General features: G+C 40.2%; 1 protein-coding gene across 1 annotated transcript in view; it reads left to right on the plus strand.

Moving 5' to 3' along the window:
* cntn4 (contactin 4) overlaps window positions 1-18,540 on the plus strand; it is a 144,130-nt gene that overhangs the window by 86,283 nt on the left and 39,307 nt on the right. The window contains exons 7-11 of the mRNA XM_063910286.1: window positions 195-297; window positions 1,453-1,637; window positions 6,937-7,076; window positions 12,951-13,080; window positions 14,641-14,791. Coding sequence (XP_063766356.1) covers window positions 195-297; window positions 1,453-1,637; window positions 6,937-7,076; window positions 12,951-13,080; window positions 14,641-14,791 — 709 coding nt within the window. The remainder of the gene's footprint in view (window positions 1-194; window positions 298-1,452; window positions 1,638-6,936; window positions 7,077-12,950; window positions 13,081-14,640; window positions 14,792-18,540) is intronic.

Here is an 18,540-nt window from a genome sequence, read left to right on the forward strand (position 1 = left end):
TTATGTTGGAAGTTGAGAAAAACACATCTTGTGAAAAGACGGCTTTACTTGAAAAGGGTTTTCAGTAGCGCTGCAGAAGCCACAGCTACTGTTTTTATTTAGATGGTTTTTCTTCTTTTGCTAAACTGGAGTTACAAATACAAAGTACGACTTTTTGCACTGAACACCGACGCTCATTTGCATTTCTCTTTCAGGTGTGATGGGTGAATACGAGCCAAAGATTGAGGTTCAGTTTCCAGAGGTTGTTCATGTTGCCAAAGGATCCACCGTAAAGCTGGAGTGCTTCGCTCTGGGAAAGTAAGCCCACTCCTTTTTCAGCCTCAGTATGCTCACTCAAAGCAGAAATATTACCAGAAGAATGCTTGGATATTTATTTCATGTGTTTCACTGCGTTGGTGCAACCCTCGTGTGTTTCAAGATAGGCTGTGCATCTATAAAAGGGCACAAGTTGGTGTAAAAATATTCAGTGAAATCATCGGGTTTTGGAAGATTTACTGAAGCGTAGATTTCTGAAATCCTACAGGAAGCCGCTAAACTTAAGGTATAAATAATATGTTGAGGTTGCTATGGTGTAGGAGTATTCATTTGAACTCAAAGTCAATCCTTAAAACAGCCTAAATATTGCAAATCAAGAGAGATTTGTAAAGTTAATGGATTTTATTTTGTTTTTCTGATAGTAATTAGTTCAGGAATGTTTGCCATTAAACATTTGTACACAATCTGCTCCCAAATATCTGGGGTTCCTGTTGTAATGGTCCGGTTCTTCATGACAACAGAATGGGAAAACACACGAGGTACTGGTAAATTAAATGTCTTTATTATAACTAAACAAGGACAAAGAAGTTGTATGTCAAAAACAAAAACAGTGCTGAACAAGTGACGAAAACAGGTAGCTGCACTCAGGAAGGAGTAGACCAGCAAAGAGAGAGAGCCTGAGACACTCTTCGATCGACCAGGTGCTCCCAATGACGTGTCGCCTTCAAATACAAAAAGGGTCATTCGTAGGTAACGCACCACTTGGAGGAGTCAGGCTGGGGCTGTCACAATGACCTTAACACCTTAATTGAGCATTTTTAGCTTTATATTTTCAACTTCAAATGCACATATTATTCATTTTGTTTTGGAATATGAAGTGCCTCGTATATTTTAACTAATACATGTGAACTATTTTGACTATTAGACACCTTTGTTTTGCATTAATTGTGCATTTCTGAAGTTGATTATATGTCTAAATGTGAGGCTATGTGAGGTAATACATGCTTTTTAGTTGGTTTCTGATAATCAGCTCTTATTTTAGCACTTTTCTGCAGCATAAAATATAAACAAAGTATAATGTATGTGATACCTGGTGTCAAACCCTTTAATCTTCAGGATCTGCACAAAATGTATCCACCAGAAGGAGTCGTTCGCAAAATCTGAAGCAGTTTAACGTCTCCATGTCTCTTCCCTCAGCCCGGTACCATCCATAAACTGGAGAAGAGTGGACGGTGTACCCTTCCCTAGGAAAGTGGACATGAGGAAAGCCAGCGGCGTCCTGGAGATCCCGTATTTCCAGCAGGAAGACGCGGGCACGTACGAGTGCGTGGCAGAGAACTCCAGGGGGATGAACACAGTGAAAGGGAAGCTCTCTTTCTATGGTAGGTGATCCTGACATCCATGAATATTTGACCAGCATGCACCACATCTGTCAGAGCGGCTCACACTAAAAGGCAGCAGAAGCCGACAGTACCAGCCTTATAAAACAGAGCCTCGTGTGACGTTCACGAGGAAGGAGGCTCGTTTTAACGGCACATCAAAATGATTAAAGTCCGTCAGCCATGATGCCTTTAATATTTTGATCCAGATTAAAGGAGTGATGCGGATGAGGCTCAGCCCTTGGATACGACCTTGTTGGTGAGCCTTGTATTGGGTTCCGCCAGATGGCACCATGATTGACATCCAACTTGACGGGAGATCAAAGTCGTTAAATGTACTATACACCAGCCAGTGGCACATATGTCAGGGACATAATCTGCGCAGAAGCATCTGGATAAACAGGAAGTGGGTTGATACGTTCCCTCATTGTTGCTGATAGACCTGTATTTACACCTGTGAGGTTTACATTGTAGAAGTACTGCCAATTAATTCCAGATACTGAAAATGCACCATCAGGGAAGTGAAGAAATGGCTATAATAAATACTGTTTATCATTTGAAATCATCATCTTTCGTCAGGGCATTAAACAAATGAACTGGAATATAATACCATTACAACAATCAACAGTAAAAAGAAACGTGATAATAAATAATAATAAAATAAGAAATATTATAAATAATCATAATATGGAAGTCCAAATCCAACCACAGCAAACAGTTTGTATTATAATGTTGGTACCGAGACTGCATATCTGAAGCCAGAATTGTTATTGAGCATAAGATTCATATTTGAATAACACTATAAACCCAAACTTATCATCAATCCTACTTTATCTCTGAATACTTTATAGATAATCAATGTGAGCAGCAGATACATAGCTGTTAGTAGCCTGGAAACCAGTGGCATGGTCATGAATAAATGGATACAGCAGTGCCTCAATATTTTAAGCAGGACTGATCTGTTAACTTGCTCCTTACGCAATCTATGGATTCATCTCCCCCACCCTCACCCCCACCTCCACAACTCTCAGATTGTCCTTCTCTCCTTCAAGTCCTGCTGTGTAAAGCTGTCTGAAAAAATAACTAATTTGGCGCATTAAACAATTTGCGATGATTTACAGCAGTCCTGAAAGCAGAGCACGCTGTGAAGCACTAAGGCTTCATTTGTCCCTTTGTGCTGCGGCTCCTCACTCATTTATGATGTGTTTTGAGTATCCCTCTCTATCTCCCTGTCTCCCTCCTGCCGTCTGCAGCCAGGTGATAAAAATCAGTAATCTTATTTTGAACTCCCTTTGAATTAAGCCTTTGAGACATTTGTCAGCAGTGTAAGCCAATGGGGGATCGATAAGGGGTATCTCTTGTGCATCGGAGCGAGCCGCAGCGGAGAGGGGGATGAAGGTGTTGCTCTGTGGTGGCACTGTGGTCACTCTGAAGCATTGTCACACTTACAATGTGCCTCTGAATCCCAGTGCAGTATGCTATTTGTGAGTGTTCTGCAAATCAAGTAATAAATCAATTAGATGTTCACTGCCACTTCCTTTTTTTCTCGATTGAAATTTGATTTTTTGTTAAGATATAAAAACTCCAACCAGCATTAAAGTATTTTATTTTATACACTCAATTATATATCTATCAGATGCCGCTTTATTTTATCAAACATCTGAATCGGGCAAAATATATATTTTTTTACTTATTTTTATTTATAAAATATAACATATTTATATTAAAAATATTACAAACCAAAGAAAAGACTGAAAGTTACCAATTATATTTTGTATTTATGTATATATGTATTTCTTTAATTTGTATTTATCTTGTTTCCTGTGTATTCAATTCATGTTTTTATATATATATATATATATATATATAAATATAAATAGGATGCACTGTTCTAAATAGAAACATGAATTAAAATATAATTTGCTGGATTAAGATGTTCACTTAAATACAGAGACGTCTTTTAGAAAAATGGTTTATAAAATAAATGGAATGGGAGTTGTAGTTTGGTAAGAGCAGATTATTTTTCAGATTTTTTAAATTGGAGGGATGGTGTAAATTATGACTTCCGCCATTTTAAATGAGCAGATATATCTACATTTTAAACTAATGGCTTAATTCATTATTTATTTTATTTGAATTTAATTATATATATATATATATATATATATATATATAATTAAATATATATATATATAAATAACATATATATAAATAACATATATATATGTTATTTATATATTTTGTTATTGTACTGTATTTTTTAATTATTATTTACCTTGTTATAAGTTGCACTGTTCGTCATAAAAAATACTTTAAAAATGTTTATTTAGCTCGATTAAGAAGTTTAGTAAAAACAGATAATAGATATTTCATTTATAAAATAAAGTAGTTCAAATTAATCTAAGTTTCATAAGAGAATAGTATTTTGTGGAGAAGCGATGACTTCTTTACCTGTGTACCTAATGTCTCTTTGGTGCCCTCAGTCATTCTTCATCAATATATGGTGTGTTATTTAAAAAAAGGGTTCCAATAAAAGGAGAAATAGTGAAGGAATGGGCTTCTGCGGGAAAGGAAATGTGAGGCGGTGACAGGTTGGATTCCCCTGTTTATATTCACATCCCTGCAGACTCTCCGCTGCATTATCTCACACTGATTCCACTGTTAACGCGACATTCCCATCTTTCCTTTGGGCTTTGACCACTTGATGTTTGCTCTGATTGTGTGTGCCCTTCGGCCCGGTGCAGACAGAGATGGGATGCCGGCTTTCATTTGGTAGGCGTTGACTGAGAGTCGATACGTGCGCGGCGGGTGAGGGATAGAGCGAGTGACCCTGTCAGCGGGGAGAAAACACACACAAACGACAACAATGGAGCGAGGGTGCAGTGGGTGGGGCGGCTCAGATAGACTCTGATGGAGGACCGCGCTGGAATGAATGGATGTGATGCTAAATGACTTCTGATGGAGGAGTCTCATAGAGCGACTTTCTACCCTCCGTTCCTTCAGGCTGGGATACCTCAAAGACTTCTATAGGGGCCACTATTAAAGCTGAAAATGGTTTCAAATGAGAAAACATTTCCTTTTCCTTTGTGTCCCATATTAATCTCCTTCATCACTTCTGGTCATTTCTGATCAAGGTTGATAAGTGGGTTTTTATTTCGTGAAATACCGCAAATCTGCTCAGTGATATTTCCCACATAATAAAGAAAAAGCTGCCATTTATTTTACAAAACATGTTTCTTATGCTTATTTCTCAACCCTGCCTCCTAAGATATTCCCATCTAGCTCAACTGCATCCTCAATTATGTTGTAAGGGAAATATATTTGTTTACCAGATTACGATGGCAGTTTGAAACACGTCGTAATGATGTGAATTTGAATGAACAAAAGATAACTACACGGAGAGATTCGGTGAATGAAAATGGTTTGGCATATAAAAGTCCATGTACTATGTTATTGAAGTTACACACAAGAAAATACTGGTCACAATAGATGTGTGGTTTCTAGGAAAGATAAAAAGAGATCTTCTTGGTGACCAATACGTCCAACCCTACGGACTTCTGAGGACCTTAAACGCATTTATGAAGCTCCAAAAACAAAGAATACATTTCCCTTGACAAGGTATTGACAACACAGTGTTGTGAGAATATAACTTCTCGGAAACCAGGGGTGCTTTTATGTAGCAGGAAAAATAACAAAGCACCAGTTACGTGTATCTACCAAAGGAAACTGTAACCCTTTCTACTGTTAAGTACAGATGGCAACAGCACACCGGAGTTAAATGCTAATGACCCAAGCCAACCTCGTGCCGCCGCCTCTGCTTCCAAACAGATCTTAGTACTGCACATGGTCCACAAATACAAATACCTCTCTGACACCACAAAGACTTTGATGTTGAATCTGTGCAATACCCCCCCTCTGTTCTTTGCATCCTACTCTTTTTTTATTCATCCGGCTTCGCTTATCGCACAACCACACACTAATACTGTATTGTGGCTTACACGTGCTGAAGATGTAATGCACAGAGATAGTGCGGTGATGTATTTGCAGTTATTGAATGTCCTGCTATACTCAAAGGCAGTATACTGTATAGCAAAATGCCAATTAGAGCAGGATTTGTGCTGTTGCTGAAAAGCCTCCACAAAGGTCAGTCCTTGAGAGTGGCATCGGGTGAGATGGGCGGAATGGAAAAACACGGTCAGCCATTACTCTTGTCCTGCCACTGGCCTTGTGTGATATAAGGTGATGGTAGCGTGACCTACACATCATCCTGAATGTGCAGACCACCACACACACTTATCTAGTTTATGTACCACTTTCTTTTTTTGCGTAATCATTAACTAGCCTTGAACTCATGACATAGCAAATAATCAATTGTTCTCCTGTGTAATTATACCATCATTTACTCTGTATTGAATGGAGGGCTTGTGTGGCAGCAGTAGCCACCCTTATGGATATAGGCTTTCTATTTTGCGCTGTAAACATTCAAAGGAGATCTTTGGTGATATCACACGTTAAAGAAGACATACTATGTACAACATTTCTATTTTCTGTCTCTCCTGGGACATGTCTCCATGCTTTAATGTACGAAAAGCTCTTTATTTTTCTCATACTGCCTGGGCTGCCGCACCCCTTTTCACCCTCTGTCTGAAACCAGAGCCCAGTCTGCTCTGATTGGTTAGCTGGCTGGCTCTGTTGTGATTGAATTAAGAGATATCCCGCCACTTAGCCTATCAAGCACAATGTGTTGGAGCATAGAAGAGCAAGTGTTGCATAGTGATGTCATTATGATGAAGTAAACAAAGGAGTCCAATGAAGACGTTTCAGGGGGGAGTGTGTGGGAGAGAAACTCCCTCTGGTGGGAACTTTGAGATTTTAACCTTAGCAGACCATCTACATGCATGAAAAACATTATAACAAACGACAGGAAAGTTGACAGTTTACAGCAGAGCCTGCCAGCTAAACCAATCAGAGCAGCTCTGCTTTCAGACAGAGCGTGAAAAGAGGTGCTGCAGCACGGGCAGTATGAGAAAAATAAAGAGCTTTTTGAACATTAAACCATGTCCCAGTAAAGACATACAATACACATGAGACTGAACATGTAAGGTGCAAGTTTAAAATATTGCAAGTAAAAAACGTGCATTTCTTTGTAAGACATGCAGTAAGTCTGCAACACGACAGACCCAAGTTGAAAAGAAATACAAACAGCTCCCCCTATGTTGATTGCTCTAAGCACATGGTAATCATCAACAGTGACTTAGATATGTACATAAACAATGTGACCAACATTTTCTCCGATTTTCAGCACCACCTCATCTCATCGAGAAACCCCAAGATGTCCAGAAGCTCATCGATGACGCGATGGTGTGGGAGTGTAAAGCCACCGGGAAGCCAAAGCCTTCTTACAGGTGGATGAAAAACGGAGAGAACCTGGAGCCTGTGGAGGTAAGAGATCTGCAGAGCGCTAGCGTGTCTTTAGATCAGAGATAGAGCTCCTCTTCCAAGGTTAGGACGGCACTTTGGAAGAGATGCTTTTTGCTGCCGCTGAATGAAGAATGCGACTAAGTGTAATTTCAAAGCTTTATTGTGTTGTTTGCTCAAGACTAATTACCATTCATTATTGTCTTTTTCATTACAACTGGGTGCCTCCTGTGTGGCAATGCATTAGGTTTTTTTGTTTTGGCAAAACACCATTTATTTCAAAGGAATTGCTCTGTGCATTTGTGGCGATAAGACACTAAACAGGCCCAGTAAGTGATGTAAGAGCTTCTCTAATCGTCTGTTAAATCTTTCTTGGCCAAGTGCGGTTATTAATCCTGTGCCACCAAATATGAAAAAGTAAGATTCTCTATACAAACACTGTATATCCTGCTTTCATTCCAGCCCCCTCTGAAATCCCATTATGGGCACAATGATGAGCCGATTGTGGCTCCAAACAGTACATCTTGTACAAGTCTGATTTAATATTCCTCCATCATATTGGATTATAATATTGGATCCTTTCGCCAGGTTGTTTGGGAAAGATTGATTGGACACTGCGGCACAGCTTGCACCTGATAAATAAACAGGCATTATGTTAATTTGCTTCATTATGCAAAAAAGGCGACAAACACACCAGAGGATATCGATCAGGACTTGAATGTTGCTCTGGACCAATTTGGTTAGATGACCTTCGGTGTTCAGGGAACGAGACATCACTGAAGGACTGTGTTCATTCGGGCATAGGATCCCACAACTGTGTTCACCAAAAAGATGCTGGTGTCCTTTGTGCAGGTAAATGTGCATGCATATAGTCAACACATACAGTTTGGTATTGTTCACATACTGTATAACTATAGACTGCATGTCATCACCATCTAAACAGCAAACACAAAATACTTTTTCCTTGTTTTTTTTAACAATAAGCCACTTATAAAATTAAAACGGATTTCTTGACTTTACAGAAAGACCACCTACATCCATTTGAATGAACCCAGTCTGTCGTTATTTCACCAGAGGCAACCCTCTGCTCAGCAAAGCCTCCTCCTCATAAAAAACACATTTGGCTCGCTATCAGGCAAGAGTAATCAACAATCTGTTCAGCCAAGGGCTAACAGTTTTATCAAAACCTTTCTGAAAGTAACACTCTTGTGTTCGTTGGACTCCCCATCTGGTTTTAAATATTCAAAAAAAGGTTTGTTTCTCCTCTGTGAGTGGAGCCATGACACTAGAGGCCGAAACATGATATGTAATACACTAGTGAGAGTTTGGGCTGTACTCAAGAAAGAAAAACGTCAACAATACAAATGAAGACGTTAATTTTACTAACTTTCTTGATTTAATTGTGTATATTTATCCTTAATGCAACACAAGTTGGCCTTAGATGGTATTTAAAATATCAGGGGTGACCATTTGGTTCACTTGGTAGAGCTGGTGGCCCATATACTGGGGCTTGCTCCCCATGTGTGGGACCTGGGTTTGAATCCAGTCTGGGACCATTTGCTGCATGTGTCCCCCCTTTCTGTCATTTCAATAAAGGCACTGGTGGCCTAAAACAATTCAAAGAAAATCTGGAAACTTAATTCATGTCATTTAAAGATCATTTTACAATACATGACATGAAAAGCAGTTTTCTTTAAAAGAAAATCTCCACTTACTGTTCGTCATGCCAACAGCATTGTAAATGTCCTCTGTTACAAACTTTGACACAGAATTTTCACAAAGTAAACCAAACATGCTCACGTTTTCCTGGACTCCTCCAAAGTGATTCATAAAAACATATTTAATAAGACTTGAGATAACAAACACGTTCAGAAACTTTATAATACAAACATTTTTTTGTCTCGTTTGTTTTTCTGTTTCGCCCGTAGTGTCCTTATAAACTAAAATATTGGAGACACTCTTCTTCTAACGCACCGTGCAACATTATATATACATATTTCTATTATTTTACTCAGTTAAATTGACCGTACTCCTTTTCCTTTCCTTCAATTCTGATTGCATTTGAATAAAATCAAACACAGGAGGAATTACACATTTATCTCACCACACTCAGCCATCTGGTTTCAGAATGCGTCTGAGTGCATGTGTGATTAAAGATAACAATGACTCTGTTGATTTCTGTGCAGCAGTTTTTCCCGTCAACATAAATATAATTAATGGACATATTCAGAATGCATGGGTGAGTGGATTGATTACCAAAGGTGTTGCATTGTTCCAAATGCGACCATTAACCACAGTGGCTTAATGAGTGGAAGAGGGAAAGGTCAATGATATACGCGGCAGTGGGAAGAGGATGCACCATTTGTTGTTATTTACTACAGCGAATCAATTGAGACCTTTCTGACTGTATAGCTGGGTTTACCTCTGCTGACACTTTTATAAGTTAGACAACAGAAAATTGAGTAAGAAAAAACTAAACTAAAGTTAGCTGCACTATCGGAAAATTGGCTATACAGTGCAGTGCATGCCCAGGGAGTCATTATATATATAGCTGGGTATATGTGCATTCAATTATTCAATGTCAGTCATTTAAAATATTTAACAACCCCCCACTATTTCTACTGTTTCGCTCTAAAAATAGTAGCTCTCAGACTGGTTTTACAATCAGTTCACTCTTTGTTGGACATGCTGCTTCATATTTCACATACCCTTATAGATTATGAGAATCATGCTTTCCTATGCGATGCTTTATTAAACTGCCCTGGGTCTGAATAGCAGTACTTTATTGGGATGCTTCTTTTCACGTGGCTGTTTTCATGGAAAGCACCTCGCTCTCTCTGCTGCGTTATTGACAGTAGCCTCAGGTTTAAGTGGATATGCAATTAAAGAGAAACTCCAGCGTGAAACAGGATTGAGTCCATTTAAATTAGTGTGGGACCGCCATACAGAGGGCCTGCAACACTGTACTTGAACTGAGGTTATTCCTGTTGTAGTGGTGAAGAGTTCGGAGTTCACGAATGGACGATGAAAAGCATCCTACAATTGTTCTACTGATGCTAACGTATGTATTACTTTTACTCCAATACAATACGGAGGCAAATTAAAGGTAATTCATGTATTGTGAGCCCAGTCTGCTCTGATTGGTTAGCAATCTGTTGTGAAATGTCAAACGCTTAGAGATGTCCCGCCCCTTAGCCTATCATGTACTATGTGTGGGAGTGCTGGCCAATTGAAGCCCGAGTGTTACGTTCTGATGTCACTATCTTGTGGAAGTAGGCAAAGGAGTCCAATGGAGGCGTTTCGAGGAGGGGAATGTGTGTGAGGGGGAGATTAAACAGGGATTTTAGCCTTTGCAGACCATTGACATGCACACAATCCTATTAAACACACCACACACTGAGGCTAAAACACCTGAAAGCTGTTTTCCCAAGGTTAGATTTTGCTGCAGGAACATATCGAGCTGGTTCTGAGAAGCAGTCGCTGTCTAAGGCACCGATAAATAAGGTGGTCATTTTTGAAGTAGTCCTTTTCTAGATGAATAGATAAAAGTGCTGATGTAGCCTGATAGAGAGGCAGCCCACCACCTAATATAAAACACAATGCCGATGCCATGTGGGTCGACAGCAATAAATCTGAGCGCTGAGTGATTGACAGCGTCTAGAAGTTTAAGGTGGGGGACGGGAGCGTCTCTATAAATAACATCACCATATTCCAATACGGAGAGAAGGGTGGCCCACACATTCCTTTCCCTACGATATAATGAAAACAGGACATATTGCAAAACAAAAAACAAGTTGCATCCATAAATTAAGACTTGTATGGGTTTGATAAGTAAATATTATCCATCTAAATGCGTATAAGCAGAGGGGGTTGCACATCCTTATAGGCTTTCATGTGACAGAGGAAGGGGAACATTTAAATGGCTTGTTGAATCCAATTTTTCTGATCGGCAGCCCACAGAACAAACACAAAATAGTCCTATATTACAGTGTTTTGGGTTGCTAGATGATCCAATACCCCAATGTGGGTGCACAAGAATTGGGGAAGTGAGTTTTCACAATGTCCTTTTTAAGATACGCTCTAAAAAAAACAACCATTCAATGACTCATATTCACATTAACAATACACAACACAATTAACTTAATCATTCATAATTATAATTACTCTGCTTGATTATTATGAATACATGTCAGACTTTAATACTTTGATCCCGGAGTGATCCATCTGCAATGTGAATGCAGTAACAGAGGGTTTGGACACTGTGGTCTTGCTATAATACAAATGGAAAGAAAAGATCTCAGCACTGATACCACCGCTGTGGCTGATGTAATTCTACAGGCAGTCCACTGCATCACTTTCCACTGATTCCCCTGTTAATTCAAGCTCAAGTGGAGCAAACAGGCTGAGCTTTTTGTTTTTGCTATTGCACAGCCGCTGTCGAGCTGAGGTCGTGCAGTTCTTTCTTACACAGGCAGGCATGTACCGTAGAGGCGTCATACATCTGTCAATAGCTGATTTCGTTCACAGTGAGCACAAATTATCTTAGGAACATAAAACTTGGCAGGTCAAGCTCAAATTCACGTTGCTCATTTGTAGCTTCTTTTTTTTAAAACATACATTTGCTTGGATCCTCATTAGTGGAGGTTTCTTGATTTGATTTGATGAAAAAGTAAGTTTTCATTTCAACTTTACAGCTGGGAAATTATCCCACAAAGGCTTCCAGTAATTAGTAGGAGAATAACTGCTGCCAGCAATCATAAGCAAGACACTAGACTAACCCTTTTTCTGAACCATAAAAGTCATCCCTTCATCCTGACAATCTTTCTCATCCTTTCCGCATCTTTATATCAGACAAAATCAACCCAGCGTTGTTGGCAAATGACATTGCCAATCATTCTCCTTCAGCATAAGGCGTGCAGATGGTCCCCCCAGGTCCCCGGCATGAAAAACTGCTGATTTGAGAGGAACGTCATGCTTAATTAATAGCAGCCATAAACGGGACTGCTTTCCATGCACAGACTGATGTACGCCACCATTTGCCTCTCCCTTGCCAGCAGGGATATTCGCCCCCGCACATCCCGAGCATTATGGAAATTTAGGCACAACCTGCTCAAACACAGGATTAGTTTGTGATCTTTGTGAAGACAGTCTTTCTTTTCATGTGACAGTACCTTAATCCCCCGCGACTGGAGTTCAAGCCTATGGAAAGGGGCTGTAATGACATTATGGGTGTGCCCGAGGAAAAGACACGAGATGAAGGGCAGAACCTGACACGCCTGCATAGGGATGTATGAAAACTGCTCAAGGACTTAATGCTGTAGTGGAGGAGTTGAGTGAAAAGAGATAAACTTATATTGAGGATTATATGTCCAACAGATGCAGCGATCCAACCAGTTCATCAGGCCCAGCCATCCTTAAATAGATCTTAATTTGATGGCTCAGTGACGTGCTAGATTTATCCCGCAGGCGGGCGAAAAAAGGGTCCAAACAGATGAAGAGGAGGTGCAGGTTGACCGTGTATACATCGCTTAGTATGTGTGGGGCATACCTATCAGAAAAGCAATTTTCACAATGCATTATACCTCAGATGTTACGATATTCCTTACCCTCTTATCCCCTCCTCCTGCTAAAGGGGAAACAGCCCCTGTGGTGCAGTCGGAGATATAAATAGGGCATGGTTTTATTTCACTCTCATAAACATGCAGATTGATTAGGGTCATTTTCTGCTAGCCTGCCTCCATCCACCCAAGCCTTTCCCTCCATTAGTGATGAAAACCTAGATTTATTGCCACGTCCGTCACATCCAGACCATAATTCTCTGGCCCGCTGGATGGCTGTTTTTTTATGTAGATGAACGCTGGGACATTTTTTAAAAGGCATGTCTCTCTGTGTCCATAGGAGCGCATACAGGTGGCCAACGGAGCATTGACAATCAGTCGCCTGACCCTGTCCGACACGGGAATGTACCAATGTGTGGCCGGGAACAAGCACGGCGAGGTGTACTCCAACGCAGAGCTCCGAATTATAGGTAAGGCATTAGTTTATGTGTGTGTGTGTGTGTGTGTGTGTGTGTGTCTGTTTGCAAAGACATGTGTGCACCTGCGTACTTTTGTCCATATTTGTTCTCAGGTTTGCTCCGTCTTCTGCTCAATATCTACCGGATGACCTACGGCCTCTCTCTTAGTGGCCGCTAATTGAAAAGCATTAATTATAAGATGAATGCGTCCGGCTGACAGTGATGTATGCCAGCGCTGCTCTGTCCACCAGCCTCGCCCATCTGCCCTGTCAGGACTGTCACTCTGTACTCCTGACTACAGCAGCAGTTCTAACTCACTATTCATCTTCCAACACGTCTAGTCTTGATCATGTCGCTGAAAGACATCTGTCCCAACAAAGCAGAGGGGTCAAACTTAAGTTTTGGAAAGTCGTAAAGCTTTTTGAAAGGGTATTTTTCTTTTAAATGGTTTACAGAGGGGGAAAAGCAAGTCCTACAACCCATGGGACCACATAGGTGGGTTCTCATATTGCATTTCCTAAATGACCTTCTACTAATGGCAAAAGATTAGCATGTCTTCATAACTCAATACAACAATTGTATGCATGTTCACTTCACTCTGCATCGCCTTGCTACTCCATCCCTCTGAGCTGGACCCAGTTACCCCTCAACTAAAGCAAGCGTGTTCGCTATCCTCACTCCAAAATGGTGGAATGAGTTCCCCATTGACATCAGGACAGCAGCGAGTCTACATATATTTAGTCCCAAACGGAAAACCCACGTGGTTCCCCTGTAAACATTGAAAAAAATAGAAATGCAATTGAGCACTTGAACGTAATGCAACAGCAGTTAATTGGAGCAAATGTACAGTACCTTTCTTATTGATCTGAGTTTGTGTCTTTCTGGTTTAATGCACTTATTGAAAGACAATTTGGATAAAAGCATCAGCTAAATGTAATGTAAATGTGGTATTGTTGTGAAGCAGTCGTTGATTGACAGGTTTAGGCAACAGACGTATTGTTAGGGTTCAGGAAAAGATCATGAATGAGGGTTAGGGTTAGGGTCAGGGTCAGGTTACTGAATAAAAGCTACATTTTTGTACAATATGGACGCTACCCAATCAACTTTCCTGTAGTTTATCCCTTTGCACTTCCGATATCCTGTCTATTTGTGGCCGTCCTATATCAAATAAAGGCAAACGTGTCAACATAATAGTCACTCAAAGTTGACAAACGTCTGTCTCCTGGTCAAAAGTGCTGTATTTGTTTGACCCATCCATCTAAACCCACCTTATTTTGTTGACTCTTACCCAGTAGAAACATTTTAACAAAACCATGACTTTATTCCTGAACCTGACTGTTTACGAAAGGATCATTTAGTGATGAACTGAAGAACAAGACATGTCTGTCTCCACTGGGGATAATTATAGAGTTATAATCTCTTCAACCGAACACCATTAATTATAGGCTTTGTTATTAGCTTTTTGATCACCAATTACTCAGATTCTGAATTCTTGAATTGTATATCAGATACATCGTCAGAGATCATTTGTAGGAGTAAAATAAAGTTGTTAATTTGCTGCTCTTGTCTCAGCTGTTGCCCCAGATTTCTCTCACAACCAACTGAAGAGCCAGACGCTGGTGAAGGTTGGAGGAGATGTGCTCATTGAGTGCAAGCCAAAGATGTCTCCTTGGGGTGTGATCTCTTGGCGGAAGGGCAACGAACCACTGCGAGAAAGTAACAGGTAACACGACATTTACACACTTTGTTCTTCTTCTACCCCACCGTGAGGCTTTGGCTCCTCCTCGCGTGTTCTCATTACTTTAAGCCAAGTAGGCATCCCCGGTGGCCGTGTTCGTCTGCATTAATACAGACATACATCTTTTGCTAGACAACACTCGCTCCTTCCAGATGTTTTGTTCCCATTTGAATATTTAACGTTCAGATTAAGTCATCTTCTGTGTGATGTTTCCCCCAGCTGGTTGCAGAATTGGACGAGACTCTAATATTGTATGAAGAAATGCATCTTCACTGCCAACGTAATTCAATTAGTCTTTTCACGAGGTTATATAACGTACATTACGGAGGGAAAGTTTACTTTTTTTCTCAATGACATTATGTTCACTGCCACAAGGTGTATTGTACAGCTACCACTGGAATGAATGGCAACTTTATCTGTTCAAACAATCGAAAGCACTGTGTGGAAAAACATAGCCAGCCTTGTTTGGGCCAGTTCGGCGACACAGCAGGAGTGTCAAACGTGGGACTCCCCCAAAGGAAGCAGGGTTGACTGGCAAAACGTTTGCTGCAATGCAATGCACCATTACCTCGAAATAAGCAGCACTTACCAATTGAATACCAATAAGATCATCCCCATCTTTCTGGCATGGGTGAACTTCGGTGTTGAAAAAGTCAAATGACTCAAATCTCGTGTGCAACTCCACTGGTTGCTGGAATGCAAAAGGAAGTTTGAAGGGGAAGCCATCTTTGTGTTTCTGTATTTATATTGCTATGATCTGTTTGTTTGTGCCATCTTGTGAAGACTTGAAAGAAAAAGGCTTGAAAAGAAAGAAATGTAATTCAATAGAAGTCTATGAGAAAATGACCCTACTTCTCAATTGGATTATTACCTTGGTAAACATTTCCCTAATGAGTTTATGGGCCTGGTCATTAGTTTTGATTCGTCTGCATTACAGAATTATGTTGACTTTAAATTATTATTATTATGAAAAGAGAAGAAGGTAAAGCACGGGATGTCTTCAGTACTGGCTACCTTCGTATTAGTCCTAGAAATACAAGACTTTCACTAACAAGACCCTCAGCATTCTGTTGGATTTGGTTCCAAAAAATCTAGTTAGCGACTCCAAACATCCAAGATGGTGACTTCTAAAAAAACAAGATGGTAGTGTGGCCAAAAACAGGGTTTCAAACCTGGTCCACAAACCAATTGGCGACGTCACAGTGACCAAGCCTTCTTCTGTTAAACAGCTTACGATGTTATCCCAGAAAGGGTTAACCTGAAAACTGTAAAAAGTAAAACAGTTTGGACCTTTTTAAATCCTTTCTCGTAGTTCTTACAGTAAACTGTCCGATGTGGTGTTGTAGTGTCGGCCAAGCCTTCCAACGTATGTCATTTCTATTTAAAACTGACCTTCCAACACATAGCCACCAAAGCAGTCATTTTTTTGTGCTGAAATATGTCTTACTCTGCTTCAGAATACTTGGTCCTTGCCTAATTGTTCTGTCAAAATTGTCCCATAGATTTGGCTGCATTGATGGTTAAGGGGTTAATGATGCTGTTCATGTAATAGGAATGTCCCATGGTGAATTGTGTTCTGTAAATCATATATAGCATAGTATTCTGTTTAAGGAAATGCATGCTTTTGATGAGCATCTCCAACAGCCCGAATTGTTGTTGGATATCATAACGTATTGAGGTTACACCAAAAGCCTCCTGTCACTTTGTGCTTGATGCTTGAGGAGATCTTTTTATGTCGGATGTGGTTTGAACAGGGAAAGGGGAAAACAGCATGAAGACTAAATGAGTAATATTTTATGAGGTTTGTCGTGTTCGGTCTAAGTGCTAAGAACTTTCCAACTCAGCGGGGATGGTGAAATGAAATTATTCAATGTCTGACACCACGTTTCTGTGGAACAGAGGGCGATCTTAGTGTCTTGCCGTATTTGACCCCTGGGATGTGACGTGTGCTACATCAGATAACTTCTCACTGTGTGTGTGCGTCAGTCTGAATGAAGTGTGAAGTCTGGCCCTGTAGCCTCATTGTAGGCAGGGGTCATCCATCGGGTGTCACCACTCTAGCATGACTCTGCTCTGACAGCGGCTCTGTGTGCTCACTGTCTTGCCAGCCTTTGCATATATACAAAGCAGTGTTGTTGCTTGTCAAACAAAGTGGCGTGGAATTTGCATAGTGGTTTCGCTGCTGGTGCCCTTCATTCGGCCCGTGTCAATGCCATCACACGTTTCAACCTCTCAGCACCTGGGCCATTTTCTCCCTGTTGTTTTGAATTCATAGCTCAGATTGATTTCACATTTGTCTCTGGTGTGACATGAGTAGACGTCCTCCTGGAATGATAAATGAAATGGCCGTGTCCCAATGCTAAATAGGTGCTTTGTTTTCCTCAAATCCCACTACTGCATGCACTTGTCCTTTGGTGTTCTTGCTTATTCCCAACCATAAATCGCAAAATGACCAACTACTGTGATAAAAGATGAATGATTCAAGATGTGAATCACAAAACTGTGATTAATTAATGATAATAAATACTCTTAAATTATAGAAACAAGGGAATTCTTCTGTAACTGTGAGATGGATTTTTACTGCAGCCATTTAGTTATTGGGTGCTCTCAGAGAAACATGATAATGGACAATTAGTGGGTGGATTTCTTTAACTCTGTCTTTGTTCTGGTAGTCTCTTTGATGTTCAAAAATATTTCTTAATGCTTTAACTCGCATTAAATAAATGATATTTGGCTCAGACCACCTGTACTGCCGCTGCTCCGAAATTAAGAAGAAAGAGGCACAGATTTGAAATTAAAATTCAACAGTCCCAGCTGTATCGCATTAAAAACAAATGTTTGGCCATGATGCCAGACTGTATCGCTAGCTAGGAAGTGAAGAGACTATTTGCAGAGTTAGGAAACACATGCCAGCAGAGCCTTTGAATGTGCTGATTGCAGCTCCCCCTTACTCTCTTTCCTATTATCTCCCTTTATCGCATCTGTGACACACACAAATACAAACCCATGTGTTGTATACCACACAATAATAATGTGTAGCATCTGTTGTGTTAATCTGGAGAACAGTTGCTCACAGTTGTGTTCAGTTTACGAACAATAGCTCTCCTGCCCGTAGGTAAAGCTACTTTTTAACTAGGGGACTGCCATAGCGCCCTCTTGTGGTCTGCAAGGGTACTTTCCTGTGGTTTTATTAAATAAAACACAATAAAGAAAAAGTCTGGGGTAATTTATAAAGCTATTTATCTAGCATGTATAAATGTGATCAAGAAGTCTCATCTAATCATCAAACTAAAGTTCATTTGAAGCCCTTTAACAATCATTCTTCAAAGTGCGATCAATAGCCAAAAGTGCCGTAATTTACGATAATTTTACCATTTTGTGACTCCAGTCAGAACTCCTCATTTCATTTGGTTTCCAGATGGCCAAATATGGATCCTACAAATGGGATCCTACTGTATTTTGTAAAAGTAGGCTTTTACAGAAATGATCAAACCAAAGCTTTGATGTGATATATCGGTTAGCCAAATCAAAAAACGAAAAGTCTGATTTGGGTAAATTTGTAGGTGTTTTAAACGTCATCTTTTTACTTAATATCCAACATTTTGAAGCCTCAGCCTGGCAACCCTGTTTACCAATTCTAGTTACAGTATCTAACATTCCCTCGGATGCAGTGACACAACATTTTATGTAGGAAAAACTATTCAAAGACACCGAATTTGGATTCATAATGTCAG

Source organism: Eleginops maclovinus, chromosome 20 (genome assembly GCF_036324505.1).
Source record: "Eleginops maclovinus isolate JMC-PN-2008 ecotype Puerto Natales chromosome 20, JC_Emac_rtc_rv5, whole genome shotgun sequence".
Classification (NCBI taxonomy): Eukaryota; Metazoa; Chordata; class Actinopteri; order Perciformes; family Eleginopidae; genus Eleginops; species Eleginops maclovinus.